Raw genomic sequence first — 17,466 nt, forward strand, 5'->3', positions numbered from 1 at the left:
CCCCCTCCCACCATGTCCAGCTCCTACCTGTCCTCCCCAACCACCTTTCCCCCAGCTGCAGAGGCACAGGGACCAGTGCCATTGCAGCTGGGAGCAGGGAGAACAAAGAAACCTCCACACTGCTGACCTCCCGCTGGCAGAGAACAGAGATCAGCTCAGCTGCGGATCTGTGCAGGATCCGGTGCCTGGGTCCCTCTACCTCCTCCTACCAGCCGGGCAGATGGACCAGGACCTTGTGCTGTGCGTGCCATCATTACCTACCCCCATCCTACTGCCCCCGGCTCAAACAACTGTCCCCTTCCTCCACCCCACAGCCATTCCTCCATGGCTTCACTGGCATCGCTTATCACCAGCTCCTTCCCCTTCCAGCCCAAGCAAGCAGGGACCCATCCAGGAGAGCCAGCATCCATCTCAGCCAGGCAGCAGAGCACAGACCTGCCCGGAGCCAACACTGCAGGCTCAGGACTGCGGGTGGCAGGGGCTGCATGCAGCTGCAGCCACGTTTGCACCGGTTTGTGTGCTGGGAGCAGGGAAGAGCGTGTAGGAGTGCTGAGGCCAGGCAAAGCATTGGGAAGACACTCGGCAGCTCCAGAAGCAGTGGGAAAAGCGCAGGGGTGTGCAGGGTGCCAGGCAGGGAGCAGGGAGGGAAAGCCATGTGGCGCGGCCCTTATAGCACAGGGAGAAGGAGATGGGAACAACCTTACCTGCACCCCTCAAGCCTGAGCACGGAGGGCGAGAGAACCGGGGAGAGAAGCGACAACAGTTAGGAGCAGAACCTGCCTCCTCCTGGGGCGAACGGCTGGAGAAGGACAGGGTTTGTATTGTCCCCTGGGGCTTGTGTTGCCCTACAGTCCCAGACACCCTTCTCATGCCTTTGCTGTCACCAAGGACAGCCTCCTCCAGCTCAGGACATTGACTCCTACCCAACACTCACCTAATGGCACACTGTGCCCCGCTCCCCTCGCGGCACACACTGAGGACAGGGCCAGTGGAGCCACAGCAAGGTGCTGTGGGTGCTGAGCTGCCAGGCCAGGCCTGACCCCAGCCTCAAGCCCACTGAAACCAAAAGGCAGCGGGGAGAAGGTGGGGACCAAGGCTGAGGGAACAGCACAGCCCTGGGGCTGGGTGATGGGCCCGGACCGCTCAGCCTGTTCCCAGCCCCACGGCCAGACCCCTCTGCTCTCCCCCAGGCTGTGGCATTTTCTCCAACTTCCTTCTCCCAGCCCTCAAGCCCAGCTAAACGGGACTGCGACAGCACAAGAACAGAGTGATACTGTTGGGGCTGCTACAGCCCCCGCAGGACAGCCAGGCTGTCCCCTCCCCATCGCATCCCCCACTCACCCAAGGAGCCTTTGGGACACAGCACCGCAGCTGAGAAGCCAAACTTGGTCTGGGGCCACCACACACCCGCCTTCAGGCTTTTGGGACAGCCGTCATAGAGCACTGTAGAGACACACGCCCCAGGGGACCGGTCACAGGGGGAGGCCACTGATGCCAAGCCCCAGGCACCAGCCCCCCACCGTGCTCACACTCACCCTCGCAGCCGCTGGGCGTCACCTCAGCAAAGGGGCTGTCACAGCTGTTGCACTGGCGCCCGATGACCCCAGGCCGGCAGTGGCACCGGCCAGTCTCCTTGTCACAGGAGCGTGAGGTGGAGCCCACCGGGTAGCAGTCACAAGGCAGGCAGGTGTCGCTGCCTTTGGGGCGGTAGTGGAAGTCCTGGGAGGAGACAGGGACAGCCATCAGACAGGACAGCAGCCAAGGCTGGTGCCTGGGGAACCGCTGGAGCCAGGGAAGAGAAAGGCCAGGCTCCTGATTTTCAAGCACCCCCATTGCCCCCATTCTCACTGTGCCGGGGCAGGAGGGCTGCACAGAAGAGCTGAGCAGGGATCCAGCCCAGAAACGGGCACACAAAGCAGGGCCCAGGCAGCTGCCAGGTCTTTGCAGGAGGACAAGGAACAGCATCAAGGACAGGCAGAGCTCCAGGCAAGCCACGGACCATATCCCCATGGGCACAGCTGCCCCTCACCTTGCAGTGGCACTGCCCGTTGGTCTTATTGCAGTCGGGGTCGAAGCCCTTGTTCACATCACAGTTACAGGGCCCGCAGGTGGGGTTCCCCCACCAGCCCTTCGGACACTGCTGGTCCATCCTAGGGAGAGAAATACCTCTGCTGTTACAACCACCAAAGTCCCTGAGCCTTCTCCTCCCACCAGCCCAAAAGCTCAGCTGCTCCAAGGAGCTAGGTGGCACTGAGAAGTCCCTGGTCACATAGTCAGGATGTGAGGGTAGCACAGAGCCAGGCACGGGGCCATGGCCCTGCATCTCACCTGTGCTCACAGTACTGCCCGAAAAAGTTCCCTCCACACTCGCACACGTAGCCCAGGGGTGAGCCTGGCTTGCGGCGACACGCTGACTTGTTCTTGCAGGGGTTGAGGTGACACACATCCACGCAGTCCCCTCCATAGTACCCTGAGGTGTGGACAGAAAGCACAGTGTAAACCAAGCATGTTCCCCCCGAGAGGTGCCAGAGCACCATGGACTGGATTTAGAGGGCTCAGGAGGGATTCTGCCCTCCAGAAAAATTAATGACAGTGTATAACAGGGATGCGACTTGCCCAAGGGATAGACAGGAAAGCAGTCGCAGGCCAGGAAGGAGCCATAGGGGGAAAAGAAGACAGACATGGAAAAAGAAGGTGTGGCAGAGTGCCACAGGACCCACCTGGCTGGCAGACACAGGAGTAGCTCTGCCACTCGTCTTTGCAGACGCTGTTGGCTGGGCAGGGGCTGGAGTCGCAGGGACTTGGCACACTGCAGCCAGCCTCCACCCGCAGGGCATGGCTGGGCTTGGGCAGCACAGTCCCAGTGACGCTGTCACCCAGTCGCACACCCTGCAATGCAGGCGACAAATTCAGAGCGAAGCTAGGACAGATGTGCGAGGCTCCAGTCCTGCCCTCCCACAACCCCCCCGGGGCAGCCGACCCCCATCACCCTTGCTGCGTTGATTTACAGCTGCCCCACAGCACCTCAGAGCCTTGAGTGCTCAGGGCACGAGTGTCAGCAGCAGCTGCCAGGCCTGTGTTTCCACCCCTCCATGTAACAGACGTGCTGGAAAGGGAAGGTTCAGAGCAATGGACTCACCTGTATGCAGCCCCTCAGCCCATTCTGCACTTCGCCAGAGCCCAGGACTCCCCCCACATGCAGGTGTTTCACCTTCAGGCCATGCAGTTCATTTCCAACAACCACCGTATCCTGCAGAAGGAAACAGAGTAACATGGGGCAACTGGCATCAGCTCTGCTCCAACTCTCTCTGAGGGTGCAGAGGCCCAGCCTGGCCGGTGTATGCCAAGCATTCCCCATAGCTCCTGTCCTGATGCCAGGGTCTCCAGCAGCACCTACCTGGTAGAGCCCAAAGTCCAGGGTGAGGGTGATGACATAGCGTGAGTCTCGCCCGCTGCGGACATCCCGCAGCTCCAGCTGGAGGTCATGCCATCTCCCATCACTGAGCCGCAGCTGGTCCAAGAGGAGGCTGGTGCTGCGCCCGGACCCCCTGCTCACCATGAAGGAGAGCAGGCCCCCAGCCAGCTGCAGAGAGGGAGCCAGCAATGGCAGCAGTGAGCAAAGACCTGGCCAATCCCACCTGCCTCCAGCCTACCCTCCCGCTAAACATCTCTCCCTGCAACCAGCCTCTGCTGGAGCTCGAGTCAATATGGAGGGCAGGGTCCTCCTGCTCTCCTGAGGCAGACAGCAGCAGAGGCTGGGGACATGGTGCTGTGGCTGGGGCTGTGGCCCTACCTGGCAAAGCAGGGTGGTGTACTGGCCAGCATGGGCTTGCAGAAGTACCCCGTCAGGCTGGCGTGTCCGAAAGGCTAGCCCCAGGTACCACGGCACCGAGATCTTCACATCTGTCTTGAAGTCCCAGGTCAGGACGCTGTTGCCCTGGAAATAGTGGGCATGGTGCATGGCTGGAAAGGAAAGTGGAGGTGAGGAGAAGGGACGGGCACTACACAGGGAGCATGAGATGCAGGGACAACAGAGCTGCTCCATCTGACATGGACCTCCCCTACTCTGTTTCCACAGCAACCCCAGCACAGCCTGGCACATACCCACCCTGCCCATGCCCAGCAGCACCCGCTCACTCACGATGGCGGCAGTCCTTGCCCCCGAAGCCAACAGGACAGAGGCAGGAGTAGGTCCCCCAGCTGACAGAGCAGGTGCCGCCGTTCTTGCAGGGGCTGGAGTCGCAGAACGTGTGCTTGGCATGGCAGCCTGCAGGCATCAAAGTCACCCACATCAGCCTTGACCTCCTCACCACCTCCCTGCAGCCCACACAGAGAGGCACCACGGCCCACCAGCCCTTCCCCTGGCTGCCAGAGGGGCAATCCCAGCCATTCAGCCTCTCCGCACAGGCCCTGCGTGCTCAGGGATGAGGGTCAAGGCTGTCGCTGCTCCTTATGCCAGAAGAAAGACACTGCAGAGCTGGACTGACTACCTAGCATCTCCCAGACAAGGCCAGCTCTGCAGGCTCTGCACTTGGGATCAGGGGACATTTCCAGAACATTAGCTGGGGACCGGCTCATTTAGGGGGATCTGGAGGCCCCATTCTCCGATGGGAAGCTGCTCAGCTCCAGCTGTGCTGCCATGACGCTGTTACAGCCCAGCAGTGCTGACGGGTGAGCAGGAGAGGCAATTCCCAGGGCAGGGGCTGGCAGGAGCAAAGGCACTGGTACACTGGTACCTGCAGCAGTTCCATTGTTGGCGATGTAGGAGGCCAGGTCAATGCGTTTGCTGTCAATGTAGAGGTCTCTCATGCATCCCACAAAATCCCGGTGAGTGACAGGGAAGTTTTCCGGCAGGTTGGGGACCCCTCCAAGGAGCAAGGGACCTGTGAGGTCCAGGGACCTACAAGGACAGAAGCCCAGTGCTTTAAGAACCACAGCGACCTCAGACTGGTCAGCTGGCTCCTCAGATCAAGAGGCTGGGAAGCAGACATCCTCAGGGACAGGCACACACAGCCAAGGTCCCAGATGTGAAGGGCTGACTCCACGGGACACCCAAGCGCCCTGCTCCTCTCCGCACTGCAGCAGAGCCCAGCACTCCCTCAGGAACTCACTTCTTCGAGCTGGTCTGCACACCCTCTGCAGCACAGGAGTAGTTCCCGATCTCACTGCCAAACTGCAGGGCCACTGAGGCGTCACATTCGTCCACTGTCAAGATGGCCACCTTGTCCTTGGAGGGGCCCTGCACCACCCCTAGGGTGTTGACCTTGGGCTGAAACCAAACACAGGGCATTAGCAGCACACAGGCCCCCAGACTCAGGCACCCAAGGGCCCACATGGCAGCAAGGAAAGGGCCTGAGTGTGGCCCAGGCACTGCTGCGCTGCTGGAGGTGTGAGCCAAGCAGGAGGGACGTCTCTGGCTGAGCCCAGCAAGCAGCGCCAGAGACAGGCATGGGCACGAACACCGCATGGAGTGCATTCCTGCAGCCTCCAAGTGTGGTCCTGAGGGTCAGTCTTCCCCTGCACCTGGCTGTCTGCTCCACTGCACCCGTCCCCAAGGGCTGAAAACCACCTCTACCTTCTCTCCACAGCCTCCCCCATGGGGCAAAGCCAGAAAACAGGACAGCCAGAGCCACTCGTTGATGCCTCACAGGGAGAGACACCCACACGTGTAGGGGGACAGCTGGGACACACGTACCTTGTTGTAGTAGTGGAGCTGCAGCGTGTGCCACTGCCCATCACTCACCCCCCCCGGCAGGTAGGGGCTCACCACCGTGCTGGACTCCCCTGCAGGACAGGGATGATGGCACGCTGAGGAAAGCCGGACAGCCCTTGGATGCGCCCACCTCTCCTGCAGGCACCAAGCCCACTGCGCTGCCGATGGCCTCGCGCAGGGTTGGAGAAGGGCTTCAGGGAGACAAGCTCAGCAAACCAGCCTCTGCCTGCTGTGGTTTGCAGCAGGACAGGGGGAATCACAGCCCTGGGGCTACAGCCAGCACCCCAGGATGGCTCCTCTGTCTAGGCTGACTACCAGGGTGCCCTGGCACCATGGCATCTCACCCCTTGCCAGCTGCTCACTGCTGGACCTTGCTCTGAGGAGACCAGTGCAACTAGAGCAGTAGCAGGATGGCCATCAGGCACTGTGTGCAGGGGAGGGGGGAGGAGCTGCTCCTGACACCCTTCGGGGCAGACAGGATGGGCACAGCAACAGCACAAGGCAGCTGGGATGAGACCAACAGGACAGCAAACACCCTCCAGGGAGGGTCCTCCTCTCCAGACTGGTTCATAGCAAGGCAGGAGGTGAAGCTCACAGCTCGTAACAGGGCAGAACAGCAGCAGAGGCCCCATAAGGGTTTATCCTGGATTGTACTCACAGCCCCGCTGCTGCACTTGCACTCCTAAGCCTAGGGAGGGTCCTGAGACACACACCCACCCCCTCTGCCATGCACTGACACTCACCAGCACCTCTCTCAACCCTGTCTCCCTACATACAGGCTCCATCCAGGCAGCAACCCACTCTCTCCACTCAGCACAGGTCTTCTCACAGCTTCCCACAAATCCCACGACAGGCAAGGCCAAGCCTACCTGTGGAGTATTTCAGCTGGACCTGCCCCTGGATGATCTCCACCGCCAGGAAGTCGTGCCTCTCATTCAGGCGCCCGTTGTAGAGCAGGAGGCCGCTGGGCTCCACGGTGCTGAACCTGGGGCAAGGGAGGAAGCAGGAGGGCAGGGCGTGCGCAAGGAGCATGCAGAGATCCTCGCTCTCCTGTGGCATGGCACCAGTGTCCCAGCACTGGGACAGGGTGAGACCCAGGCCTGGCCCTGGGTGCAAGCCCAGCTGGGAAGGGGCTGGGAGCTTGATCCAGGGGATGCTTTGGGAGCATGGGGGCCTGGCATGGAGGCAGAGAGTTGGCAGCCAGGAAGGGCAGAGGTACTGAAGGAAGGGATGAGGTGATGCCAGGGGACACATGCCAGTGCAAATTCAGAGCCCTTTGGCTAAAGGCAACAGGGCAGCCTCACGGCGAGGCAAAGCCAGTAACACAGGGGTCTGGAGAGCATCAGCAAGACCCTGGGCAGGCCCAGGGTGCACAAGAGCCACCAGAGCAGGGCCAGGTGAACTGGTGGGTGCTGACGTCCAGCAGAGGAATGAGAGCACTCACGAGAGGGCAAGGGTGAGGTGGAAGCGCTGGCGCAGGCCCCGGAACATGACGAAGGATCGTGGTGGGAAGGAGCGTGTGGACACCTCGCAGAAGGGCATCTCGAAGCCGCCTGCCGGGCACTGGCAGTGGAAGCCCCCATCGGCACTGTTGGTGCAGGTGCCGCCATTGCGGCACACGCCGGGTACGCAGCGCCCTGAGCGGCTGTCCACTTCACAGTTCTCGCCTAAGGGGGAGTAAGACGAGAGGCTTGGGACAGAACCCAGCTGGGGAGCACACACAGAGCAGCCACCCATCCACCCCTTGCCCTGGGAGTGCAAGCATCTGCCCAGGTTTGGGGCAGGGTAGCCAAGGGGCAGGAGTCTGGGACAGCTGGGGGCCAGCAAAGGATGTGAGAACCCAGGCGTCACCCAGGGGTTCCCCACGGTAGCCAGCAAGCTAGCTACCACTGCCAACCCTGCAGCACAAGCCACTGGCAGGATGGGATGCCAGCTCCATCTGAAGGGGCAAATTTTGACCCAGGGTGGCATGGGAATAAGACAGGAGGGGACTGATCACAGCTGGGCTGCACAGTTCTAAGGACGGAGAGCCAGGGAAGTCGTAGCGATGCTGAGAGTGTCTCCTCGGAGTGCCTCCTTAGGTGCTGCCACCGCACAGACCTGGGACAGGCGTTGCAGTCCTGCCTCTGGGGTATGGGGACTGCCCAACGCCACTGAGCTCCCCTGCCAATAGCTACGAAAGACTCACCCACAGGACGAGGAACCTCCTAACCCTGCATGCAGGCTCTGATGTAGGAGCAAAAGCCAAGTGGAAACCAGTCAGATGAGGGACACCAAATACACTTGCACCTTGCTGGCATCAATAACGGGGATGCCCCAAGCCAGCTCAGCAGTGCGGGGCAGGGGGTCTGGCCAGCCCCTTTTCCCATGCTGTCCCTGCAGCATGCAGGGAACTGCTCAGCTGCAGCCCTAGGTCCTGGGCCCTACTCCCATTATTTGCTCCATGGCATGCAAGGATGAGGAGACAGCATGAAGTGACAGGGAAACGAGCTCATTAACCCTTCTGCTAATGGCTGTTCACGCTTCAAATGCTGGGGGTTAATTACCAGTGACTCTGCTTATCTCACCAGGAGCCACCGACAGGAGAGCTGCTCCAAGGCAGCCATCTGCTGCTGTGCTCCCTCCCGGCAGCGAGGGCAAGGCAGTGCCTCCTGCACCAGTAACCACAGGCCACCTTCCCTCACCCCCAGGTTGCCAGTGGCCGGTCACTGTCTCCACAGCCCGTTCGGGACTTGTGGCAATGAGACACTGGCTGGCCCAGGGATTCCCCCCATAGCCAGAACCAGCTCTGCCTGGATCGGGTCCTGCCCGGTGGCACAGCTAGGCCCAGCTTCCCGTTCTGTTTTTGGGCAGGCAGCAGCTCACCCACTGCACATGGGGCTAGCATGGACCCTGCATCTCTGCGGACCAGCTGAAGACTGGCACAGGCTGAAACCAGCACCTCCAACAGCCCCAGAGCCCACCCACCCCACTGGCATGGGGCTTTCTGTGCCCCAGCCTGGTACAGTCCAGCTTGGCCTCCTACTCTGTGAAAAAGGCTAGGAGGTGGTGGCCAGGGTCCCCAGGAGCCCTCCGTGCCATCTCCCTACAAGACAGATTTCTATGGCAACCTCAGCCCTGCACATCCAGCACCATGGAAACACAGGGAGTCAGGAGCAGAGCTGGACCTCTGTGGGCAAAGAGGGGCTCTGACACCTGCCACCCTGCTGGGAAGAGCACCCCGCCATGGTGACAGCAATACCAAGGGACCTGCTCACTCACCTTCCCACAGCCCCCTGCCCCAGGCACTCACCACTGAAGTGCTGGCGGCAAACACACGTGTATCCCCCCTCCTTGCGGGTGCAGATCCCACCGTTCAGGCAGGGGTTGGAGTAGCAGAGGTTGATCTCTGTTTCACAGTAGTCCCCAGTGAAGCCCTGTGGGCAGCGGCATCGCAGGCCGGTGATGGGGTGGATGGGCCGAAAGAGGGTGGAGGGGGAGGCAATGAAGGGGGCTGAGCTGTCGAACTTGAGGACGGAGATGCACTTCATGTAGTTCTGGCAGGGCTCCCGCAGGCAGACGTTGTCATCGAAGGGTAGCACCTCCAGCATGGAGGCGCCCGTCAGCGCCATGCGCTTCATGTACAGCTGCTCCTGCAGCTCCTCCGAGCTGAAGTAGCGCCCACCTCGCGGCGCCAGGGCCGAGAAGCTGACGTTGAGCACTGTGCCACCCACATCTGTGTCATTCTGGATGTTGAAGATGAAGATGTCCTCCTTGGGCGTTGCGAGCACGGTGGCCACCCCTTCCAGGAAGGTGGCCAGCAGCGGGGAGAGGAAGCGCTCCTGCCACATGTTCTCCAGCCGCACCGTGATGCTGTTGGCCAACATGTCCTCCGTGATGATGAGCACCCGCAGGACACACTGGGCTGTCACGCTGTGGATCCCATCTGTGGGAAGGAACGGGGACATGCTGCAGGTCTTTGCCTGATGCTTGCAGGGTCTCCTCCCTCCCACCCCTGGGCAGAGTCTTGCACCCCACTGCTGTCCCCAAAAGGCCTGAGTCCTTGGGCTAAGGAAGCTTGGAGCCGCAGCCCCAGGGGCTAGCAGGGTGCCACCGGGGCTTGAGGGGGAGCGGTTGGTGTGGCTGCATCTTATCCCTCCCACCAGGCTCTCCCCTGAGCTAACTCCCACGTTTCCTCCCTGTATGGGATCTCAGCAGCAAACTGAGCTCTCAGGAACAAAGATGCTTGTGAGAATCAGGCAGAAGGAAGTCCCAGCAGGAGGCTGGGCAAACACAGGAGCCGATGCCAGGGCCTGGGGTGTTTTGCTCCCCCACTGTGCTCTGTCTGCCTCCCCCACGCTGCCTTTCCCTGCATTCTCCTCCTGCCATTTCCTTCCTCTCTCCTCCAGGGTCTTCAAGGCTTTTGTGCCAGTCTCCCTCCTTCCCCCCTTCTTACCATCTGCTCCACATCTCTTCCTCCCTTGGCCCATCTCTGGTTTGTTTAATTCTCTTTAATCTTTATTTTCCTTGGAAACAAACTCCCTCCCCTTGGGATCCCACACCACGCGAGCAATCTCCCGAGTGTGAACACAGGACCACGCGCACACACTCAAGAGCGTGCCCGCCTGCTCTCTCCCAGGACCTTGGCCATCAGCAGCATCTCACCCCCATGTCAGGCACACTCGCAGGCCAGCAGCTCAGGCTGCAGGGGTGCAGGCAGCACAGCACCAGCCCGGACAGACAATGGCACAGCTCCCAGCGCAGCACCCACCCCAGCAGCTATGCAGTTTGGGGACCCCTGCCTCGCCCCACCTACCCAGCTCCCAGAAACCCATTGGATCCCGCTTTGCAGCAGGTCATACTCTGCTGCAAATTAGGAAATACTGGCCAAGCTGGGAGCAGGACAGACAGACAGATGTGACCATATTCCTAATTCCTCCAGGAAACCCTGCTACAAGCACAGGCACGCAGCACCCCTCTCTGCAAGACAGAGACTATAATTATCCCAGCTGGGGACCTACCAGGCAGCAAGCCCCACACCTGGCTCAGATAAAACTCCCACCAGTCCCTTCCACAGCACGATTGTTCCCAGCCCATTCCCCAGCCTTGACACTGCCCAAATGCTAACTGCCTGGCTCTTTGCTGGGGCTTTTGCTCTTCCCCCTCTCTGCCCAAGCAGAAGTTTGGGCAGTGGTTTTATTTTTCAGTCATTAACTCTCCTTTCCATGTGACTCCAGTCAGTGGCTTTGCCAGGAGTTATCCCACAAAGCAGCCTGCCAATGTCCCCCTCGCTCAGGCCACCCCAGGCACCTTTGCTAGCGGCCTTGGCTGTGGCACCCAACAGGGAGAAGCCCACCTACTACTTCATTTGTCTATCACCTGCTGCTCCCATCTCCCACCCCACATTCACCTGACACCCCCAAAGCCCCATGTTTCCTTGGAAACCTGGCTCTCCACCATCACGCCGAGACAACATTTACATCAGCACATCTCAATGGTGACTCCCAGGACTATCCCTGGGTGCTGAGTTTTGCTGTAACATCCCCTACACGTGACCAACAAGTGGCAAACGCAAGCCACCCCCTTCCCCTGGGGACTTTGGGTTCAGCTGCCTGTGCATCTCTGCAGGCAAGGTCCCCAGAACGATGGGCAAGGAGTTTTCCAGGACACTTCTCTTTCCCTGTCTGCCATGCTGACCTTGGCAGGTAAATCAGCTCCGTGGAGACAGCCTCGTGCATCCCCTCCTGTGCCCTGTCTCAGGTTCAACACTCTGGGCCCTAATTTAAACACTGACACGGGAGACGGGCTTGTGAAAAGGTAGGCAAGGAGGGTGGATCTCACTTCAGGGGAAGAGCAACTAAAGCAAAGATGCGCCTAACACCATCGAGAACAGCCCCTCCTCTCCCTCAGCCCAGCCCTCAGCTGTTCCCCAGCACATGCTGGCATGGGCAAACCTGGCACCCAGGGCTGGGCTGCTCATGCCCTGCCCCTTCACCTCGCGGCCAGAGAGCTGAAGGACGAGCCCTCAGCAGCTCTGGGCTGCTGGGTCCTCAGCAGCTCCCAGGGAGCAGCCATGTGGGTTATAACGAAGCACATTGGTGTGACCACCCTGTCAGAAGGGCCCTGCACCAAAGGTGCGATGGTCGGGTGTAGCACGCAGTGGCCCTGGAGGAACCACGGTGCATTACTGGTGTGTACACAGGAGAGCTGCTCACCTACTCATAGACTGTCATCTCTGCCCCTCTCTCAACCTGGGTATGACACCACCCTGTGCTGTTCAGAGCAGGGGGGGGACCCACAATCTCCAAGGTGATACTGTCCTCAGTGGTGTAAAGGCACAGCACAGCCCTGTGCTGCCACAGCTCCTCTGACCGCCCTTCCAAGCCAGACGTAACTGCGTGGCACACTGCCCGCACGCAGAGGTAACCTGGGCAGCTGCTAAAACGAGAGCTGCTACCAGGATGCACAGGACAGGCTAATGGACCAGACCATTGCCACCAGGAAGCCCTGGCCAGCCCATGCCGAGGCCACATGTGAAACAAGCCTGGGAGGCTCAGCCAGACCCTGCTCAGCAGTGACCCAGCGCAAGGTAGCACAAGGGGCAGCAGGCTTCCCGGCACCTGGAAATACATATATATACACAAAGTGCCTATCACCATATTGATAAACATTCTTTGGAACCACTCTTGACAGTTCCTCAGTGAGGACCAGGGGTGCAAATGCCAGCTCCCCCCACTCCCTGCCCATGCCCCAGTGCAAGCCTCGTGCAGAGCTGCCTTTACTCTTCCTCTCTTCCCATGGCTGCTGCGCTGCAAAGCCTTTTGATTTCCCTCAGCCCTGTTTGAAGTTTGCAGTGCACAAGGATTTAAAGATTGAAATGCCTCCCTTTTTCCCTCCTCTCTCTCTCTCATACTCTTCAGAAGGTGAAAGCTTCCCGGCGACCCTGCAAATTCCTGTGCAAGCACCAGCCTGCATGCTGGGCTGGTGCTCTGGAGATAAGGCTCCCACTGGGCTGGGGGAGCAGCGGTGCCAGTACAGTCACCCAGGAGCTACTCTCCTGGAGGAAGGGGGGGCTGCTTCTCTCTGAAATCAAAGTGCTTCTGCCCCACATGGAAGCAAGGTGAAAAATCACCCCTCTGTGTGACACCCTAACAGCTCTGACATAGAGAGCAGCACAAGCAACGGTTACCAAACAGCTCCATGAAGCACCTGGCTGGACGTGCCAGGGGATGTAGGCCTGCCTGGGCTCAGTGCAAGGCACTGGCATTGTCACCTGCATCCTCCGAGGCACCTTGTCTCTGCAAGAGGCTCATGAGCTGCCAAGATCACCCAGCCTGGGGAGGCAGGAGCAAGGGGAAAGCTACAAGACTGGCTCAGCCGCACTTGGCATAAGACACTCCCCAAGCCACCAGCAGCCTGGCATCCCTCTCTGACAGACCACCCGGTAGAGCAGCACCCCAGGACGCCACCAGTTTGACAGTAGCTCCCTTCTCAGTGGGAAGCTGTGCCATGTCCCCACTCCCTCTCCTCTCCCTTTGCCCCGCTCTCTGCAGTTTGCCTCTCTGGCCAAGGCAAGCATGAGCTTGCTTCAAGCCCAGCTGCATCCCACTCTCCTCTCTCCGCCTCATGATTCACCCAGAAGCAGCCACGAGGCCCAGGGGACAGCTCTTGCTCTCCCCGAGGGCTGCTCAGTGCCCAGCAATAGGCAGGTGGACATCTGCCTGATTTATGGCTGTTATTAGGCCTTGGCTGATGTGATGCTGAGTCCTGGGGCAGGCCAGAGGCCAGCAACGCCTCCCAGGAGCAAGGAGGCTGCAGTCAGGGAAGAAGGTGGGCTGCAGGGTGCCCAACACCTTTGGCGTTGCCCAGCTCACCACAGGAAAGCCCAAGTGCCCTTTTCCCAGTTCCCAGCAGCAACGGGGAGCCAGCCCCGGCCCCCCAGCACTCCTCAGTAAGCTCCCTCATAATATGCTGTCCCACCTCAGCATCACACCCAGGGCTGCCTCCCCCCTTGGCTCCATGCAAGGGGAAGCAGATGGTTAAGAGAATGACCTGCTGCAAATGGAAGCAGGGGAGGAAGCTACCAAAAGAAAGCCCAAAGCTGGCTGGAGGCACTGACCCCCCTGGGAGGCATTTTAATCACGACTGCTCAGCCTTTCTGATTAAATCCTGTGGCTGGAGCGCTGGTGCCTGGTGAATATTCATGCAGCAGAACAGGAGCCCTGAAAACATGCCTACAGGGAAAGGAGCAGGGAGACGGATGTGAGGGGCTCTTACCCCTGTGCTGGGCAGCACCAGGTCATCATATTTGCACTTCCAAGACTGACAATTACCAGCTTCAAAAGCAGCAAAGCTATAGAAAGAGCAGCTCCGGTCAAAGAGCAGGATGGGCAGCAGACTCCTCCCAGGGAGCTGCACTGTCAGCCTGGGAACGGAGCTCCAGACCCACACTGGAAACCTCTTGGGGGAAGCAGGGCTGCCAACCGCTGCCCAATGGTCTCCTGAGTCCGCCAGGGTGAGGGCCCATCTCTCCTGTCCTCCTGTGCTGCCAGAGGCTCTCTGGATCCCCAGGCAGCACCCCAGTCCACGATGCAGCACGAGGCATGGGCTCCAACCAACACTCCCACCCTAAGAGCCTTGGCATCATTAGCAGAGGTTCCCTTTCCCCTACAGCAAACATTCTGGCCTTCTGCATGCCAAGGAGCTCCAGGGATTGGGAAGAAAGCAGCTCAAACTGCCTCCCTGACCCAGAAGGGGATACACCCCTGACCCTCACTTGGGGGGGACCGAGAACTCGGAAACAGGATCCAATGCATCACCACCTGTCCTCTTCTGAGCAGCAGAGCCAGTGTCCAAGAGAGGAAAAGCCACCACTCTGACTGCAACACACTGGGCGGCCACCCCAGAGATGGCCAGGGTGCTCAGGGGGCAGACAAGGGTAACTTTCACATTTGCAGCTGAGCAGCAGTAAAACACCTCCAGACAGAAAAGTCAGGAAAGGAGACAGGTATGGGTAAGGTGGACATTCCTCACCGCTTCTGAAGGGCTTTGGCAGACCTCTCAAGATTTTCATGATTCTCGACAGGTTAAGGAGATCTCCGAAGTAAACCAGACTCCACTTACCCAGCAGAAAGTATGAATGTCACTCTCCCGGTAGCTCTAAAGACGGGAACTAAAATAAAATAACCAAGAATACTCTAAAACCATTCCCTAACGAGGAACTGAACTCCTTAAGCCTCCCACCTTAACTCTGTGGTCAGCACCTCTAGCTGTGATGGACCTAACAGGGGAGAAAGCTCCTGAGAATGGGCTCCTCAAAAGAGGAGACGCATGCAAGCTGTGAAAGGCCAGCCCTTGGACCCTTGCCCAGCTTGAAAAAGATGGCTCTGATGTGTTCAGACATGGGAGTCAGGACAAATGTGCTCCAGGGGCGGTCTTCCCTGCCAGGCTGGGATTTTTGGTGAGGTATCTTGGACAAATGGGTCTCCTCACCAAGGCAAGCTCCTGGGCTACAGGCTGAGGAGCTGTGTACAAAGCTCGAGGGGAACAGAGGCAACACAGCAGCCACAGCTAGGCACGGCTGAGCCTCCACCCTTGCCACCCGCCCAGCAGCCTGGCCCAGTGAAACCAGTCTGGAATGGTATAAAGTCAACACGACATCAGTCTCCTACGATGTCCCGGCTTCACATTGCGCTGCTGGCCACGAACATAGCCCCACCACCCCACTGTCACCCTCAGCAGCCACAAGCAGTTTTTAGCAGCCATCTGCGAGGAGCTGGGGTCAGTTTTGAGGCTGTGAGTCCCCATGAAAGGCACTGGCTTGTGGTGGCCCAGTCTTCCCTGCCTCCTACAAAGGAGTAAGCTGAGAACACACACAGCTCACAGGCGGGCGGAAGGGCCCCCTGCCCCGTGTTTTAGGGGAATCCAGCCTCCCTCAAAGGGACCATAAAGCTCACAGGCAGGCAGGGAAGCTGCTCCCTCCTCAGATGCTGACCCTCAGGGCACCCACCTAGGTGCTATTGTTGCCTTCCTGCAGGAGGAAGGTGCTCCAGCACGGTGCTGTGCGCTGGCAAACAATGCAGCCAGGTCTGAATGTCCTGGCCACCAGCTCTGCAAACCCACCCGCACACCCTCCCCCTGCACACAGCAACAGCATGGGGCCAACACAGATGCCAGCTGGGCAGGGGACTTCAAACAATAAAGACAGAAAACCCAAACCAGACCTCCACAGCCAATATCAAAGATAACAAAAGGCCCATTTTCCAGTGTCTTGCTTCCCTCCCCAGTACGGCTCTTCCCCTTCCATCTTCTCCCCTCCTTCATGAGCACACCTCTCCCAGTCTCCCTTCCCGCTGGAAGATGACGACACTCTAATTGCAAGGGCCCCCTGGCCGCGAGGCTGAGGCAGCTTGACGCAGGACTTCAGGATGTGATTGTCTCCTGCCTTTGTGCAGGGTTAAGTGTGCGAGGAGGCAGGGCTTGCATAAACACACTCGGGCAGAAGCTGGAAAGGTCAAAACCACCCCCCATCTCCAGCAACGGGCATGTGTGTGCCTGCACCCACGCTCAGCCAGCCCTGCGGTTACAATTAAGCCCCAAAGAGCCCCAACCCACCGATGGGCTGGTGCCGGCCATTCAGGACCGCCTTGAACAGGTCTCCTCTTAAAGCCCTCGCTCCACCTTTTGAAAGAAATCTTCCCCTCGCTGAATAAGCTGGATAGAGAGAGGTAGAAAGGGAGGGCAGCTGGTAGTCGAGGGTCAGGGGAGCATCACAATTTAACGTACGGCTCCCCAGGCACTCTTGGTAATTCGGCGCTTGGCCCCTCCAAAGAGGGCTCTTGCCCGCCCTCCCCCAGAGCCGCTCCTCAGTTCAGCGATGGTTGGATGCCTCCATTTCAGATCATGCATCCGCGAGCAAAGAAAGGCTGATGGTGAAGGCAAAGCTCAGGCAGTGGGGAGCTCCAGGTCCAAACCCCGCCTGCTCACAGACAAGCCCCTAGGTCCCTCTTTGCTCTGCCCTCAGCTGAGCCGGAGGGGGCCCCGACGCTCCCCAAAGCCACCCTTGGCAGCTACCACTAGCATCTGCATTTGGATACAAACAACGTGAGAGTTTCAAGCACAGCGCTCTGAGGTTTGTCACAGCTGTGCCCTGCAACACTAAGTTGGCTGCAGAAAGGTGATATCAGGTTTTAGAAGCCACACCACAAAGCGCAGGTGTTGGTTGGTGCCACAGCCAGAATCCGGACTGAACTGTTTGCTACCAGCAGACAGGTATTCATTTTTAAGAGGGCTCCCTCCACATCGAGCTCAATCCCTCCCTCTCGAGCAGAGACAGGGAAGCACTTGGTCCCAGAAGAGAGAAGAGCCACCCGGGCTTGGGAGCAAAGCAGCGTGCCAGCCACTGGGCTAGCAGCTTGGCCATCCCAGGAACCAGCTGCTTGCCTAGCCAGCACCCTACAGCGCACATCACAGCCTCGCTGGTGACAGCACCTCCAAAGGTGTCTCACTAGCAGCCATCCTCACAGCTGAGTAACGACGCTTTGTTCTTGCATACCACCTCTAGCCTCGGTCCCCTTACAGAGCCCCCTTACAGAGCGCTTCCCTGCAGCATGCCCTCCACTGCCACCCTTCCCAGTCCCTCCAGCATCGTTCCCCGATTTGGAAGGGACTCCCAATCCAAATCTTGCTGCCAGTCCACAACCTGCACTCCCCTGATGCAGAATGGGCTCCCTGAGGGGGACCACGCAGAGCCCTCCACATAGGTGCTGCGCTAA

General features: G+C 59.4%; 1 protein-coding gene across 1 annotated transcript in view; it reads right to left on the reverse strand.

The window, feature by feature from the left end:
• The window catches only part of CELSR3 (cadherin EGF LAG seven-pass G-type receptor 3), a 43,054-nt gene that overhangs the window by 22,265 nt on the left and 3,323 nt on the right, over window positions 1-17,466 (reverse strand). The window contains 15 exon segments of the mRNA XM_055805310.1: window positions 1,342-1,443; window positions 1,536-1,719; window positions 2,030-2,150; window positions 2,329-2,470; window positions 2,721-2,889; window positions 3,140-3,250; window positions 3,398-3,583; window positions 3,794-3,963; window positions 4,142-4,267; window positions 4,737-4,900; window positions 5,112-5,269; window positions 5,696-5,784; window positions 6,583-6,698; window positions 7,158-7,380; window positions 9,006-9,638. Coding sequence (XP_055661285.1) covers window positions 1,342-1,443; window positions 1,536-1,719; window positions 2,030-2,150; window positions 2,329-2,470; window positions 2,721-2,889; window positions 3,140-3,250; window positions 3,398-3,583; window positions 3,794-3,963; window positions 4,142-4,267; window positions 4,737-4,900; window positions 5,112-5,269; window positions 5,696-5,784; window positions 6,583-6,698; window positions 7,158-7,380; window positions 9,006-9,638 — 2,694 coding nt within the window.

The sequence above is a fragment of the Falco peregrinus genome, chromosome 5, assembly GCF_023634155.1.
Source record: "Falco peregrinus isolate bFalPer1 chromosome 5, bFalPer1.pri, whole genome shotgun sequence".
Lineage (NCBI taxonomy): Eukaryota > Metazoa > Chordata > Aves > Falconiformes > Falconidae > Falco > Falco peregrinus.